Source organism: Cryptomeria japonica, chromosome 10 (assembly GCF_030272615.1).
Source record: "Cryptomeria japonica chromosome 10, Sugi_1.0, whole genome shotgun sequence".
Lineage (NCBI taxonomy): Eukaryota > Viridiplantae > Streptophyta > Pinopsida > Cupressales > Cupressaceae > Cryptomeria > Cryptomeria japonica.
The window spans coordinates 629,857,305-629,870,141 of NC_081414.1; the positions used below are offsets into that span (position 1 = coordinate 629,857,305).

The 12,837-nt window shown below is 35.7% G+C and overlaps 1 protein-coding gene across 1 annotated transcript; it reads right to left on the reverse strand.

The window, feature by feature from the left end:
- Window positions 1-1,543: 1,543 nt before the first annotated feature.
- LOC131036163 (ribonuclease 1) lies at window positions 1,544-3,157 on the reverse strand. The gene is made up of 3 exons (XM_057967983.2): window positions 2,846-3,157; window positions 2,111-2,266; window positions 1,544-2,027 (listed from the first exon to the last, which is right to left on the reverse strand). The coding sequence occupies exons 1-3, from the start codon at window positions 2,957-2,959 to the stop codon at window positions 1,599-1,601; spliced, it is 699 nt and encodes a 232-aa protein (XP_057823966.2). The 5' UTR covers window positions 2,960-3,157; the 3' UTR covers window positions 1,544-1,598.
- Between the last annotated feature and the right edge of the window lie 9,680 nt (window positions 3,158-12,837).

Consider the following 12,837-nt stretch of genomic DNA (forward strand, 5'->3'; position numbering starts at 1 on the left):
CATAATTTGCAATTAACCAATGAACAAAATATACGGAATGTTGATTTGCATCAAACAGTGAAAATGTATGAAAAAAGTGAACAAGTCATGGTGTATTTATGTAAAGAAATATTTCCTTAGGCCACGCATTTGCTGTGTTTATAGTTTGAACAATATGCTTATCTCTAAGGTTAGATGGTTAAAAGTTAGTTTCTTTTTTATTATCTGCTGTTTAAGTTGCTATATGGACAAGATTGTTATCAATCTTGGGTTATTCTATAGATGCAGGTGATTTATGTTTTTGATGATTAAAATAGGGATTGACTGACTGCTGTTTGGCAGCTGCTGGTTATGTTCTCTTTGTGCTTGCTGTGTATTCCGAATCAGCTCCCCTGTTTTGGCTGCTTTATTATAAAAAACAAATCAAAACCTAAAAACCTAAGACCATGCAAAATACTAAAGAAAATTAGTGAGAATGCCTATTTGTTAGATTTGCTTGAATATTTGGATATCAGTCCTGTTTTCAATGTTGTAGATTTTTACCCTTATCAAGATGTAGAAGTAGATTTCTACTTCTGGACTGATATCAGTCTCTCAGCAAGATGTTGTTTTTCGAATCTTTAATTCTAATTTCTTAATTTGTTTTAGCTCTTCATTATTCAACAATAACGAGCCAGAAATGCAGACACGATGACCAACAATAATTTGGCATTGACAGCATTATAGAGATTGACATTCCACTAACTCTATTCCATCTCTGTTCACACTCTATCCAAAATATTCTTTTTGTCGGGACACTAATAAAACAGCATTCAGAAAATGACATTCCTAAAGCTAAACCAGATATTTCAGAAAACGCCTGAAAAATTTATGGCCACTCGAGTACGAAAGATCGGATAGATAACAGAGCGAATCCACAAGCAAATAAAAATGCGCCGACTTCAACTGTGCGTATAACTACCCAGTTTTTGTTTTTTTAATTTTATATTAAAAAGAGAATAATATATTATTTATTAAAAAGAGGCGGATGGTAAAAGGTTTGGGTTAAATTTGAGGATCGTATATTATAATTAACAATTTTTAGGATATATCATAATTAAGTTTGAATGTATCAAAGAGAATTTTGAGGATAATATGGATTTAATTTATGATATATATTTTTTATATTTGAAATTAAGATTCATTAGTTGAACATATTTTAATAGTTTTTATAGCATTTGATATAATGTTCAATATTATTAAATATTTAGGTTGTTAGTGTTGATCATGAGTCCTCATAATTGAATGAAAATGTATTTCATTGATCTAAAAAGAAATAAATCATGTGATGCCACAGTAACTATTGATCTAACTTTTTGGAGATTATTTTGCACACTCAACAAAGTGCATTTTGATGAGGCATCACATCTGAACTTGTAAAAATTGAGAGTGATTTGAAATTGGTAGATAACATTTTGAAAGAAATGAAATTTAAATTTTCTGACTACTGAATCCTCTCCCTCAAACACTCTAATAATTAAACATAAAATATGAAAAATATATTATAAATATTTCAATAATATTAATTATTTAGAATGAAATCATACATGATAACATATCAACTAGCCCTTATCCTTCATCTAGAAGGAAGGAAATTCAACTTGGGAACCAGAAGAACACTTGCCTTGAGGCAGTACAGGGCAATCCATAAAATTAGACCCAGAGGAATCAACACACAAATATATTTGATACAATTGTCTGTTTCCCGATTCATCTGTATTGCATTCAATCCCTGCCGTATAACCAGTACCCTCTTTCAATGCATCCATTATGCTGCTGACACTGTATTGTCCCCCATCTGGATGGATCCCTGCATTCTCCAACGCACCCAGAACATCAACACTGTCTTTCAGATGCAGGGCAGCTGCAAAATAATCATGTTGGCTCAAAACATTCTCTGAGCAGGTGCCATGTTTCTCCCATTCGTGTTGCCAGAATTGTTGTCCATTGCTGCTCGGACATGCCAGTGATCCCCATTTCGATCTCATCTCGTTTCTCAAATCACTTATCTGCATCCACAATACCCAATTCTTATCACCTCTTACAAAATAAAATCTCCATGGGAAGTAACAGAACATAATGCAATTAATACCTGTGAAGGATCGAAGGGGCTGTTGGGATCACAGTTAGAAGGGTAAGTACCATCATCATAATTTGGCCATAGACCATGGATTGAAAAATCTGATGCAGGCTTCCCTGTGGAAGGATAACAGCACCCATTTGATGTATCACAATAAGATCCTGGCCACTGTTACATTGCACAGACAAAAAATTGCAAAAGCTTAATTATCTATCTACAACAGCAATGTATACATGAGAGTAATTGTTTCTACAAACTATTACATTTATTACAGATCTATAATTTTTTATATCTACGATATTTATACATAGTGTTTTTGGATTTGATTGTGTAAATTTTTCAGCGAAGAAATGGATCATGGAATTTAATCTTAATTCTCATTAAAAAAAACTTTACGCAGTCAAATCTAGAAAAAATTCATTCTAGTAATTATATTTATTTTGTTTACATTGATTTTTTAAATAGAAAGTAAGAAATAGACCACATAATCAAATTCAAAAACAATTGAAACTAATATTTATTTTATTTACATCAACTTTTTAAATCACATTCCACAAAGAAAATAAAGAGCTTATACAGCCTATGGGTTATGGTAACACACAGGCTGTTTACATGAGGAACAGGGGTCTCCCCATTGCACAAAATGTTTATGCATAGGTTGATAATCCATAATCAAGATAAAAGAAAGAAGGCTGGATTGCAGTTTCAGCTTTTTGTATAAGAGAAAGAGTTTGTTAATAACATTACCTGCTGAACCAGGTAGAAGAAATCAAAATCCTGAGCTTTAGCAGTAAAACAGATACAAACGCACAAGAAGGATGATACAGCAAAAATTCTCATTGCTTTGGTAATGGATTCCATCTTGGAGAACACTTATGCCCCTTAAGCTGGATTTACATAGCTATTGTAGGTGAGATTTGGAGGACATCACCATCAAACGCGTTCGGATATTCAGGTAATATGATGGGATATTCTGTGCTTTGATGCTTTTATACATCCTTGTTAAAAGGGCATGGCGAGGAAAACAAGACAAATAAATTACTGTAACACAAATGGTTAAAACTCCTCTGATTCTCAGATGATGATGGATAAAGCTGGACAGTATATTAAGTAGAAGATGGGATAATAGTTACCACTGTTCATAAGAAATTCATGACGATCATAAAAAAACATCCACATAAAAGTTATGATAAATGGGTATGTTTGTCAATTATGGCTGGTTTTCGATCAACCAGTATGGTGTGGTTGTTTTCACATTATTTGACATGATTCTAGAAATCCCCTAAAAAACTAATTTCGACTAGGAAATAGGATTCCATTCCATGGCGGCAACCCTAATAAAATGTTTAGGATTTGACACAAGCATATCCTATGATTTGTATATAAATGTAAGGAAATAAAATAAATTTAATTATAGAATGATAATAAATTTTTATTTTAGCGAAAAACATTATATTTACATAATGGATTGAAAAATGTCTATTAATAAAAACTTGCTTGATTAAAATTAACGATATTGTATAATTACTATTATTTTTACTTTTGTTTTTAATTTTTTAGGTTTAATAATACAAAGATTGCATCAGTAAGTTAGTTTTCAATCGTAGTCAATTGAATTGCACTAAATTAGATTGAATTTCCACATGTGTTAATGAGGGTTTGAAGAAAAAATTGCATGTAGTTTGAGATGACTTTAATTGCATGGTTTTCCTAATTGCTAGCTATGGGACATGACTCCCTCTACTATGAGACCCTAATAGATGACGAATTCATTTGAGTTGACCTTGAGGTTGATAAGTGTTGACTTGAGCACCTAAGGTTTGGTTCATTGCTGTGAGGGAATTCTGGGCGATTCGTGAAGAGAAACAATTCATTTTTTGAGCATAAGTAAATTGTAGATTTCACACTAGAAGAAATTCAGAGACAAATGAGGTCAATGAGTGTTTAATATCCTTGATTTAGGCATCCTTAACACCTTCATTTTTGTTGTTGTTGGAGCCTTCAAATCTGCTACATTCTAGCTGCCGATGATATTAAAGGAAAGCATAAAAAATGTGTTTGAATTCTTATTCTTGGGCTACAATGTGTAAGATTATTTAGAAATTAAATCTGCTATAAATTCTTTGTAATTTCTAAGCTTTAGATCGCAATTTATATCCTGAAAGTTGATGCCAAAATCTTGTTGGTTTATTAATTGATTTATCTCTACTATAGCACAATTCAATATTTATGATTTAGTTCTTAGATATGACACATTTGCTAAAAACCCTTGCAAAACTAGACTCATAAACTTGCAAATACAATTTCCTTCATTTTATTTCATTGCAAAATTAATAAATATAAAAGAATCTATGAGATTTATAGTTTCCTTTTGATGATAGTTAGAGCTAACAAAGTTAATCTTGCTCACTCTTGACTCCCAAACATGTGCAAGTAAATGTGCTTGAAAAAATATATTTAAAAATGAAGAATGGTGGTTTTTTAGACAAATTGGCATATTGCAATTCCAAGTAAGTATTTGCCAAGTTAAAGTGTTGGGTTCACCACTTATTAACTTGCAGGTCCTAACTAACTCGCAAGTACTCATGAGTCATGCAAGTAATTCACTTAAAAAAATAAAAAATCTATGATTTACAGTATTTGAATCTCAAACTTTCTTGATTGTTATTTGAACTAGCTTTTCTCATGATAAAGATGAGGATTTGCCACAATTTTATTTAGAAATTGATAACTCTTGATAATTTATCAATTTCTAAATAAAATTGAGGCAAATCCTCATCTTTATCATGAGAAATGCTAGTTCAAATAACAATCAAGAAAGTTTGAGGTTCAAATACTATAAATCATAGATTTTGTATTCTCTTGTCTCCATAGGCAATCAGAAATCCTAACCCTCGAACCTTTTCTTGTTTGCTTGCATGTTTTTACCCTTAGCGAGCCTGCCCTCCCGATTTTCTTAGACATTGATGAGAGGGGAATGACCCAAGTGAGTACAACCGAACCTGGGCATTCCAACTCACTATAATAAATAGGCCTCTTGAGATGAAAGTTTCAGGGGACGGAACTATTTGAGAGTTCACTCTCGTATTGAGCACTTTGTAGGGCCCCTTGAGGTCTCAATCACACTTGCATGACTACATCTTGCTTAGTAATTTGTAGGGCTATAGGCCTCAATCGCGCTTGCGTGACTACAAGGAGTAGTCTTCGAATGGAAATCCATACTAAAAACCCTAGGAATAGAAGCCACCCGGTTCACCTCCGAAAGGTGGATAGTCTTTGTGCAAGGGAGATAGTAACTCCCCCAAGAGACTTGCCATATCGTGCCCCCATTAGCGTTTGGAGTTAGCTAGTACAACGTTGGGAATCCATTGCATGACACCCATCAGTCGTATTCTAACTATCTATTGGGTGTGTACCTAAGTCAGCAAGCAAAGGTTTTCCTCCTCATCCAACCTCCTGGGATAGCACATTGTGTTTGGATTCTTTATGTGCATCAATGGCCAACGTGTATTCATTGCTTGATATCTCTTGCCAAGTCAATCATTCCTCCAACCAATCAATCCTCCCTCTTTCCAAATTCCATATTGTCATCATCAAATCTTTAATCCATTTCTATCTATCCAAGTAATTCTCTGATCCCCAATCCACTTTCATCCATTCAAACAATCATCCTTCCTCAACCAACATTCTTGTCCAAATCATTCATCCGACTTTGGGTAGCCTCCCCCTTTATTATTCCTATTATCTATCCATTCTTTCATAATCATTCTTCCTCTAATCCAATCAAATCTCCAAAAATCCCAATCATCAATTCAATCCATCTTTCTAATCCAGTTGTCCAATCCATCATCAATCAATCATCCAATCCAAGGACCAGTTCAATCCAATCAAATCCAATCCAAACAAATCAAGTCCTAATCCAAGGACCAATCCAATCAAATCAAGTCCAATCCAAATCAAATCCAATCAAAATCCAATCAAATTTGACCCATCATCATTCGAAGCCAAGTCCTAATCCTCATATTCATCCAATTCCAATCTAATCCTTCATTCTCAACATGGCTACCCATAATTTTAAAGCTTGGTATGAGCAGATCTCATGGAAGTTCACGAACCACCTCAAATTGCCTACCAAGTCAATCCCATAACATACCATCCATCTATCATATCCCCATCCATTTCATCTCAACACACTATATCCAATCCCAATCTATATCATATCTCTTACCCTTCCTCTACCTTTGACAAGGGAAATCCATCTTATTCCCCATCCACCTCTCCATATTATCTCTCACCCACATACCCCTCTAATCTAATAGGTATACCTTCATCTCCCCTCCCATCTACATCCCAATCCCCATCCTTTTACAATACATTCATTACCTCTACTCCCCATCCAAATCCTTTACTCCATAGTCCTCCAAGCATTAATCCTAATTCTCCAATCCTTTATCCTAATCCTCCATCCATTCCTCATCCCCATCTAATCCCAATTTTCCATTTAATCCTAATCCTCCAAAATCTGTTTTATCCACGTCCTCCAAATCCATCATCCATAATCTTGTCCAAGACATGCTAGCAAAAGAGACAAAATCCCCACCTCAAAACAAAGTTTCCAAGTCTCCTCAAGTTCTCCATCCACCCCAATCACCTCCACCTCAAAATAAATCTCAATACCCCACACTTCATGATACCCCCATTCTTCCATCTACTCATATTGAAGCTTCCATATCCTCCTCCATCACACAATCCCCACAATTCCAAATATGCCAAAAGCTTGTTCCAAAGCATGCTAGCATAGAATCCTCTCCATCTCATGATGCATCTCCCTCCACTCCATCTAATGATCCCATCCCCTCTACTTCCTCTCATGATCATATGATTCCTCTATCCAATCCTCTCCCACCATCGCATGATCCTCTTCCATCTCATGATCCAATCACCCCTCCCACTCCATCTCATGATATCCTCCCTAATCAATATCAAAGTATCCTTTCATCTCCATGTCGTGATTCCAATCCATCTAAAGATCCTAATCCTCCTTCCACATCTTATCCCCCTCAAAATGGATTCGCATCTTGTTTCTAAAATAATAAGGGCCCTCAAGCTAATGCTCAAGATTTTGGTACATCCTCTATTCCTCCTAAATCCAAAAGTCCTTCATGCAAATCAAAATCCTACCATCCCTCATCTTCCACATCCATTTTGGGACCATATGTTCCAAAGCTAAATCCTCCATTCCTTCCATCCATTTTGGGTCCTCACATCCCTTCATCCACCATCCCATCACCTCAAATAATCCCTAAGAAAGATCAACAAAGGCACACATCATTGAATGCCTCCCAACACTCTCCTTCCATCATCCCACCATCCATTAAATCCTTAGGTCATTCATCCTCGTTCACTCATCCCATTGCTTTTGGAAGCAATTTGGATGTCCAATCTAAAAACCATAAAGCTCAAAATCCACAAAAATCAAAGGATCAACATGTCCCCTCAAAACGACATGCTCAAAACAAAAATATGATCCAAAAGAAAGAAAAATAAAAAAGGCCCCAAAAGAAAAAAGAAAAAATTATGTGGATTCCCAAACTACTCAAAGAAGCAATGCATCCCAAACTAAAATTAAAATTGGAATCCAAACTTGCTAATCCAAAAGCTCCATCCATGCATAAATCAAACACTCCTACATATTCAAAATCCATTTTGGGTCCTGATGCCCCAGCTCCACCATCCCCCTCTTCTATTTTGGGTCCACATTTCCCAAAATCCACACTTTATCCTCCATCTAATCCAAAATCCTCTCCTCCAATACTCTACCACCCTTCAAGGTGTGTGCCAATGTTGATCTTCCACAAATTTTTCGAAACCCTATCCATTATCCATCATCCATTTTTCACAATCCCATTCTGTTAGTCCAATCCTTTGCAAATCCTTATCTTCCTTCCCCTATTCATTTCATTGTTATCAACATCTATGAGCATGCCTCCAGTTCAAAGAAATACTAAGTGATACCATCCATGGAACTAGATGCTTGATTCTTCTCTTCCTCCTTCACGCATCCACTATCTTCCATATCCACTTATCCTCCTCCTTATCCACCCAAACTGTTCCAAAAAAAAAATATATATATATCAGAAAAAGTAAAGAAAAATCATTTATCCAATGGTGAAAACCACTTCTTGTAGTGCCTTGGGTAAGTACCATGATGAAAACTTGGTAAACAAACGTCATGTGTAATCCCCTCATCCTCTTGCACTCAATACTTGGGGGGCAAGCTTCATCCATGCAATCAAACCATCCATCTATATCCTATCTAAGTTCATTCTCCTTTCCTATCTTTGATCTTGACTATCCTATCTATATCCTACATCTCATATCCCTCATCCTATCAAAATGAATCCTCCATTCTTATCTTTGGTCTTGATCATATAGAGGAAAATAATGTATATACATGCATGCTTTGGAAAACACAAGCCTTAATACCTCTACCATCCATATCCATTACACATTATCTTTCCACCTCACACATTATTATCCACCATCTTTCCTATCCTTCATTCCACTACCCTTAGTGGGGCATTTTCCCTCCTTTACAACATAGTCCTTGGGTCTCCATCATCCTACCCTCCATCCTTTATCCCTCCATATCCCATCCATATCCATCCACTCAATCCATTAGTCTCCTATCCAAACAATATCTCCCTTCATCCATCCATCCATCCTTTTACCAATCCTTGGTTCTCCCTTGTCACTGGTTCAAATCCATCAATCCTATCCACCAATCCACCCCATCCTATCCAATTTATAACCCAATCCTATCTCATTCAATCATATTCTCTATCTCTTCCAATTCAATCATTAATCCAATCCTACTCAATCATCCATCCCCCTTTTCATCCTATCTAATCATTTACCCTTCTTCCAATCCTATCCAATCCATCAAACTGAGCTTTCCCATCTACCTGAGCTCACACTGACTTGTGCCTAATCCCAGCACTTGTGCTAGTCAAATCCAAGTGGCAATCCTCTCATCTGCAGACCTTGCACATCCAACTTGTCTTTTGTCATCCATCAATCTATCCACACCCTGCCCATCGGGATGAATCCTTCCCATGTTTGGCAGTTTATCCAAATCCATCACCTGCCCATCAGGATGCAGCCTTCCCTAGTCTGACAGTCTATCCAAATCCACATCCTACTCTTGGCAAGAGATGTCAGTTGGACATGTGCATGTTGTTTGCACGGTTGATCTTTATGCTTTCATTTTTATCTTGTGTCCTAGGACTATACTTGCTCATGGCTGCCTTGATCATCCTATATCTTGGTATGTCTTAGCTTGGGTATAATGGGGCATAGTTTTTGTGGCATGGTGTGTTTGAAGGTTTTCCCTGTACGAACCAGCAACCCTGCATTAGTATTTATCAACATTTGCATGATTGTGTGCAAGGCATACCTGTTTGTCTGAGAGTCAGTCCACACCTCGGATATTCATATCATCCTGGTTCTTATAATTAGTAGTGTAGACTATCCATGGAAATATCAAACCTAGGTTTTCTCTCTATATCTACTCAACAAGAAATCCTATCCACTCATTTCATTTCATTCATCCATCTTGTTCCATTCAAAGACTCCAATTTATCCATCCGTCTTCATCTAGTCCTCTAATACATTTCGAGAGCACACCCGTGTTCTTCGAACTCGCATGTCCTCTCGAGGGGGCATACCACTACTTCCTCGTCATCCTTCCTCCTCGTCATTCTTCCTTATCCCATGACTGGGGCATCATGCTACTAGTCTTTATCCTTTTCTTCCACTATGTTTTATTCTTCTTTGATATAACATCACTTCATGATGCTATATCAAAGAGGGGCAAAATGTAGACACCTAAAATTAATTAAATCAATATTTAATTAATTTAAGCATGTCAACATAATTAATTTATTTTATTGTGTTATCCTCTTTCCTCTCAGAATCAATTAGATTTAATTTAATTAATCCTGTCACTATAGTCAAATAATTAATCCTGTCACTATAGTCGAATAATTAATCTGTACAGGTTATGTAGAACTATGAATTGTACTTTTTGGTTTTCAAAACCCATGTGGGTTATGAAGAACTATAAATAGTACTTTTTGTTTTTCAAAACCCATGTGGGTTATGAAGAACTATGAATATTACTTTTTGTTTTTCAAAACCCGTGTTGTTTTTGGCTTGGTAAGAGGGTTGGAAAATGACCCTAAGGCTTGCAAGCCCATTTTCCCCCCATTTTTGTCCCTTTGCATGTTTTTTCATCTTCCAACATGATTTCTCGACTTTGTCATCATCAGGTTTACAAATAATCAAGTGGGTATCTCTAAAATTACCACCATAAGCTCACACGTCTTCTCAATTTTCTGACCATATAATTTTTTCTATTTTTGAACAACATTAGCATAGTAAACTTTAATTTTCTTTACCAATGCCTTGACAGTCCTCTTAGACATATGTCTACCATTTTTTTAATAACTTTTGATATACTTAATCAAATTCAAATTAAATTACATATTATTGTTCTACACTAGATTCTATACACTTTTAAAAAAAGAAGTTTTCATTTTCAATTATTTTGATGCAAGTTATGTCCAGCGCACGAACAGGTACCAAATTTTCAGGATGCGGTCACTTCAAAAAATCATAAAAAACAATGCTCAACAGAAAATTATAAAAAAATACACAACTTCTATATCTCACTCTTACCTATCATCTTACCAAAGGGTTTTGCAAACTACTAAATCTAACTATATATTTTGTGTAGCACACAAAAACAGCTATGTTATATTTTTCTGAAAAAATCAGGAATAGTTTTTTGTGTGTGAAAGGTTTGACCCTCTTAATCTTATCTAATTTTTTAAAAAATTAGTATTTTAGAAACTAGATTCAGAGCACTACAATTCTTATTATTTTCTCAACTCCTAGTTTTTAGTCCATGACCTTCAAATATCTCTTTGAAGTTCAAGTTTACCCGTTTTCAGAAGAAAAAAAAAAAAAAAAAAGTGGCCACTTATACCCCCCTTTTTGTTCACCATCTTGGTGCACTTACCCTTGTGCAATGTTCTTGTAGAGTCTTTTTTTTGGGTGTGTAGTGATCTAGTGCTTTGGGTTTTTGGGAATTATGGAGGAGCCATGACGATCTTCAAGTTTGGGGATCTTTGTTAATTTGGGGCAACACGTTCCTTCATTTAGTGTGCATGCATAGATAATAGAGGCTTTCTATGTGGGCGGTGCCTCAAAAACTAAGAAGGTTAATGAGTTTTTAGTGAGGAGTCATGATCCTCCAGTTTTGATTATCCAACCAAAATTGGTATTAGATGATGTGTCTTAACTAAGTAATCATGCTCTCATCTGCAAATTCATGGGAATTCATATTTCTCAAATAGCATTGGAATTATGGATTCAACAAACTTCGTGAGTTGAGGATGATTTGGAGATAATGATAGTTGTGAATAATTATTTTATCATTGTTTTTTCTTGTATGGCTAATAGGAATAAGGTTTTTTAAGGTGGGCCTCACTTCTACAATCAAGCTGGTTTATTTAGCAAACCTTGGCATGTGGGTTCCAACTTGGCAGAGGAGCTCCCTTCAAGGGTACCTATATGGGTGCATCTTCTTCGACTCCCATTGGAGTTTTGGAGGCATGATATTCTACAAAAGAATTCTCTTTTTCTTAGGAAGTCGGTTGACACAACTCAACAAACTTTAGTTCGAAGGATAATTAACTTTGCCCATATTTGTGTGGAGATCAATTTGAATAATCCTTTTCCAGACTTGATTGAACTTTGTCTAGGTTCTTCTTGGATTCAATAGCTCAATTATGAAACTCTACCTTTTTATTGCCATAGTTGTCATGTGTATGGGCACCTTTATAAGCAACAACGCCCTTGGATTACTCTAGCTTCTATTGTCAATAATTCTCCTTCTACCCCTACTCTTAAGATGGATAAAGGAAAGACCCCTATGCCGGATGGTGTTGTTGATAAGGGGGGTTTTATGCATGTTAAGCCTCGCCATAAGGGAAGGGATTAAAAGAGAAATTTTAAGGATAGATAGTATGATGAAAATTTTAATTGCTTTGATGTATTGGAGACTTTGGCTAAGGAAGAGGGAATTCCTATTTACTCCCATTTTGGGATACGACCATGCGAATGGAGGTTCAACATAAGAATAAGAATGAAATTGAGCCTATGCCTTATGTAGATATGTAGAATCCTCAAGTATCTACCTCAGGACTTGGTGTCTCGGAGCTAATTAGTTCTCTAGATGTGAATAATGATATAGTTTTGGCTAATCTAGTTAAAGAAGCTTTAGATTCTGGAAATTGCAATGATTCTTTTCAAACTCTCGGCTGCAACAAAAATCCTTCAAGAAATTTTCCCTTGATAAATCTTCTAAGGTTGGGCAAAAGAACTTATATCAAGAGAAAGTTCAATTAGTTAGAGAGATTGTGCTAGAATTTGGATCAGTTCTTCCCATTGACTCTCAATTCACCTAATCTCACCAATGATTATTCTCTCTTGGAATGTAAGGGGGTTGAATGGCATCCCTAGAAAAAAGGATTTTCATGACTTGGTTGTTTCTCATTCTCCTTATATTGTTTGTATGGAAGAAACTAATCTTTCTGTACATGGAATGTTGCAACATGCTCCCAATATCTAGAGGTTTGGTCAATTTCAATACATTGGGGCTCTTGGTAGCTCTG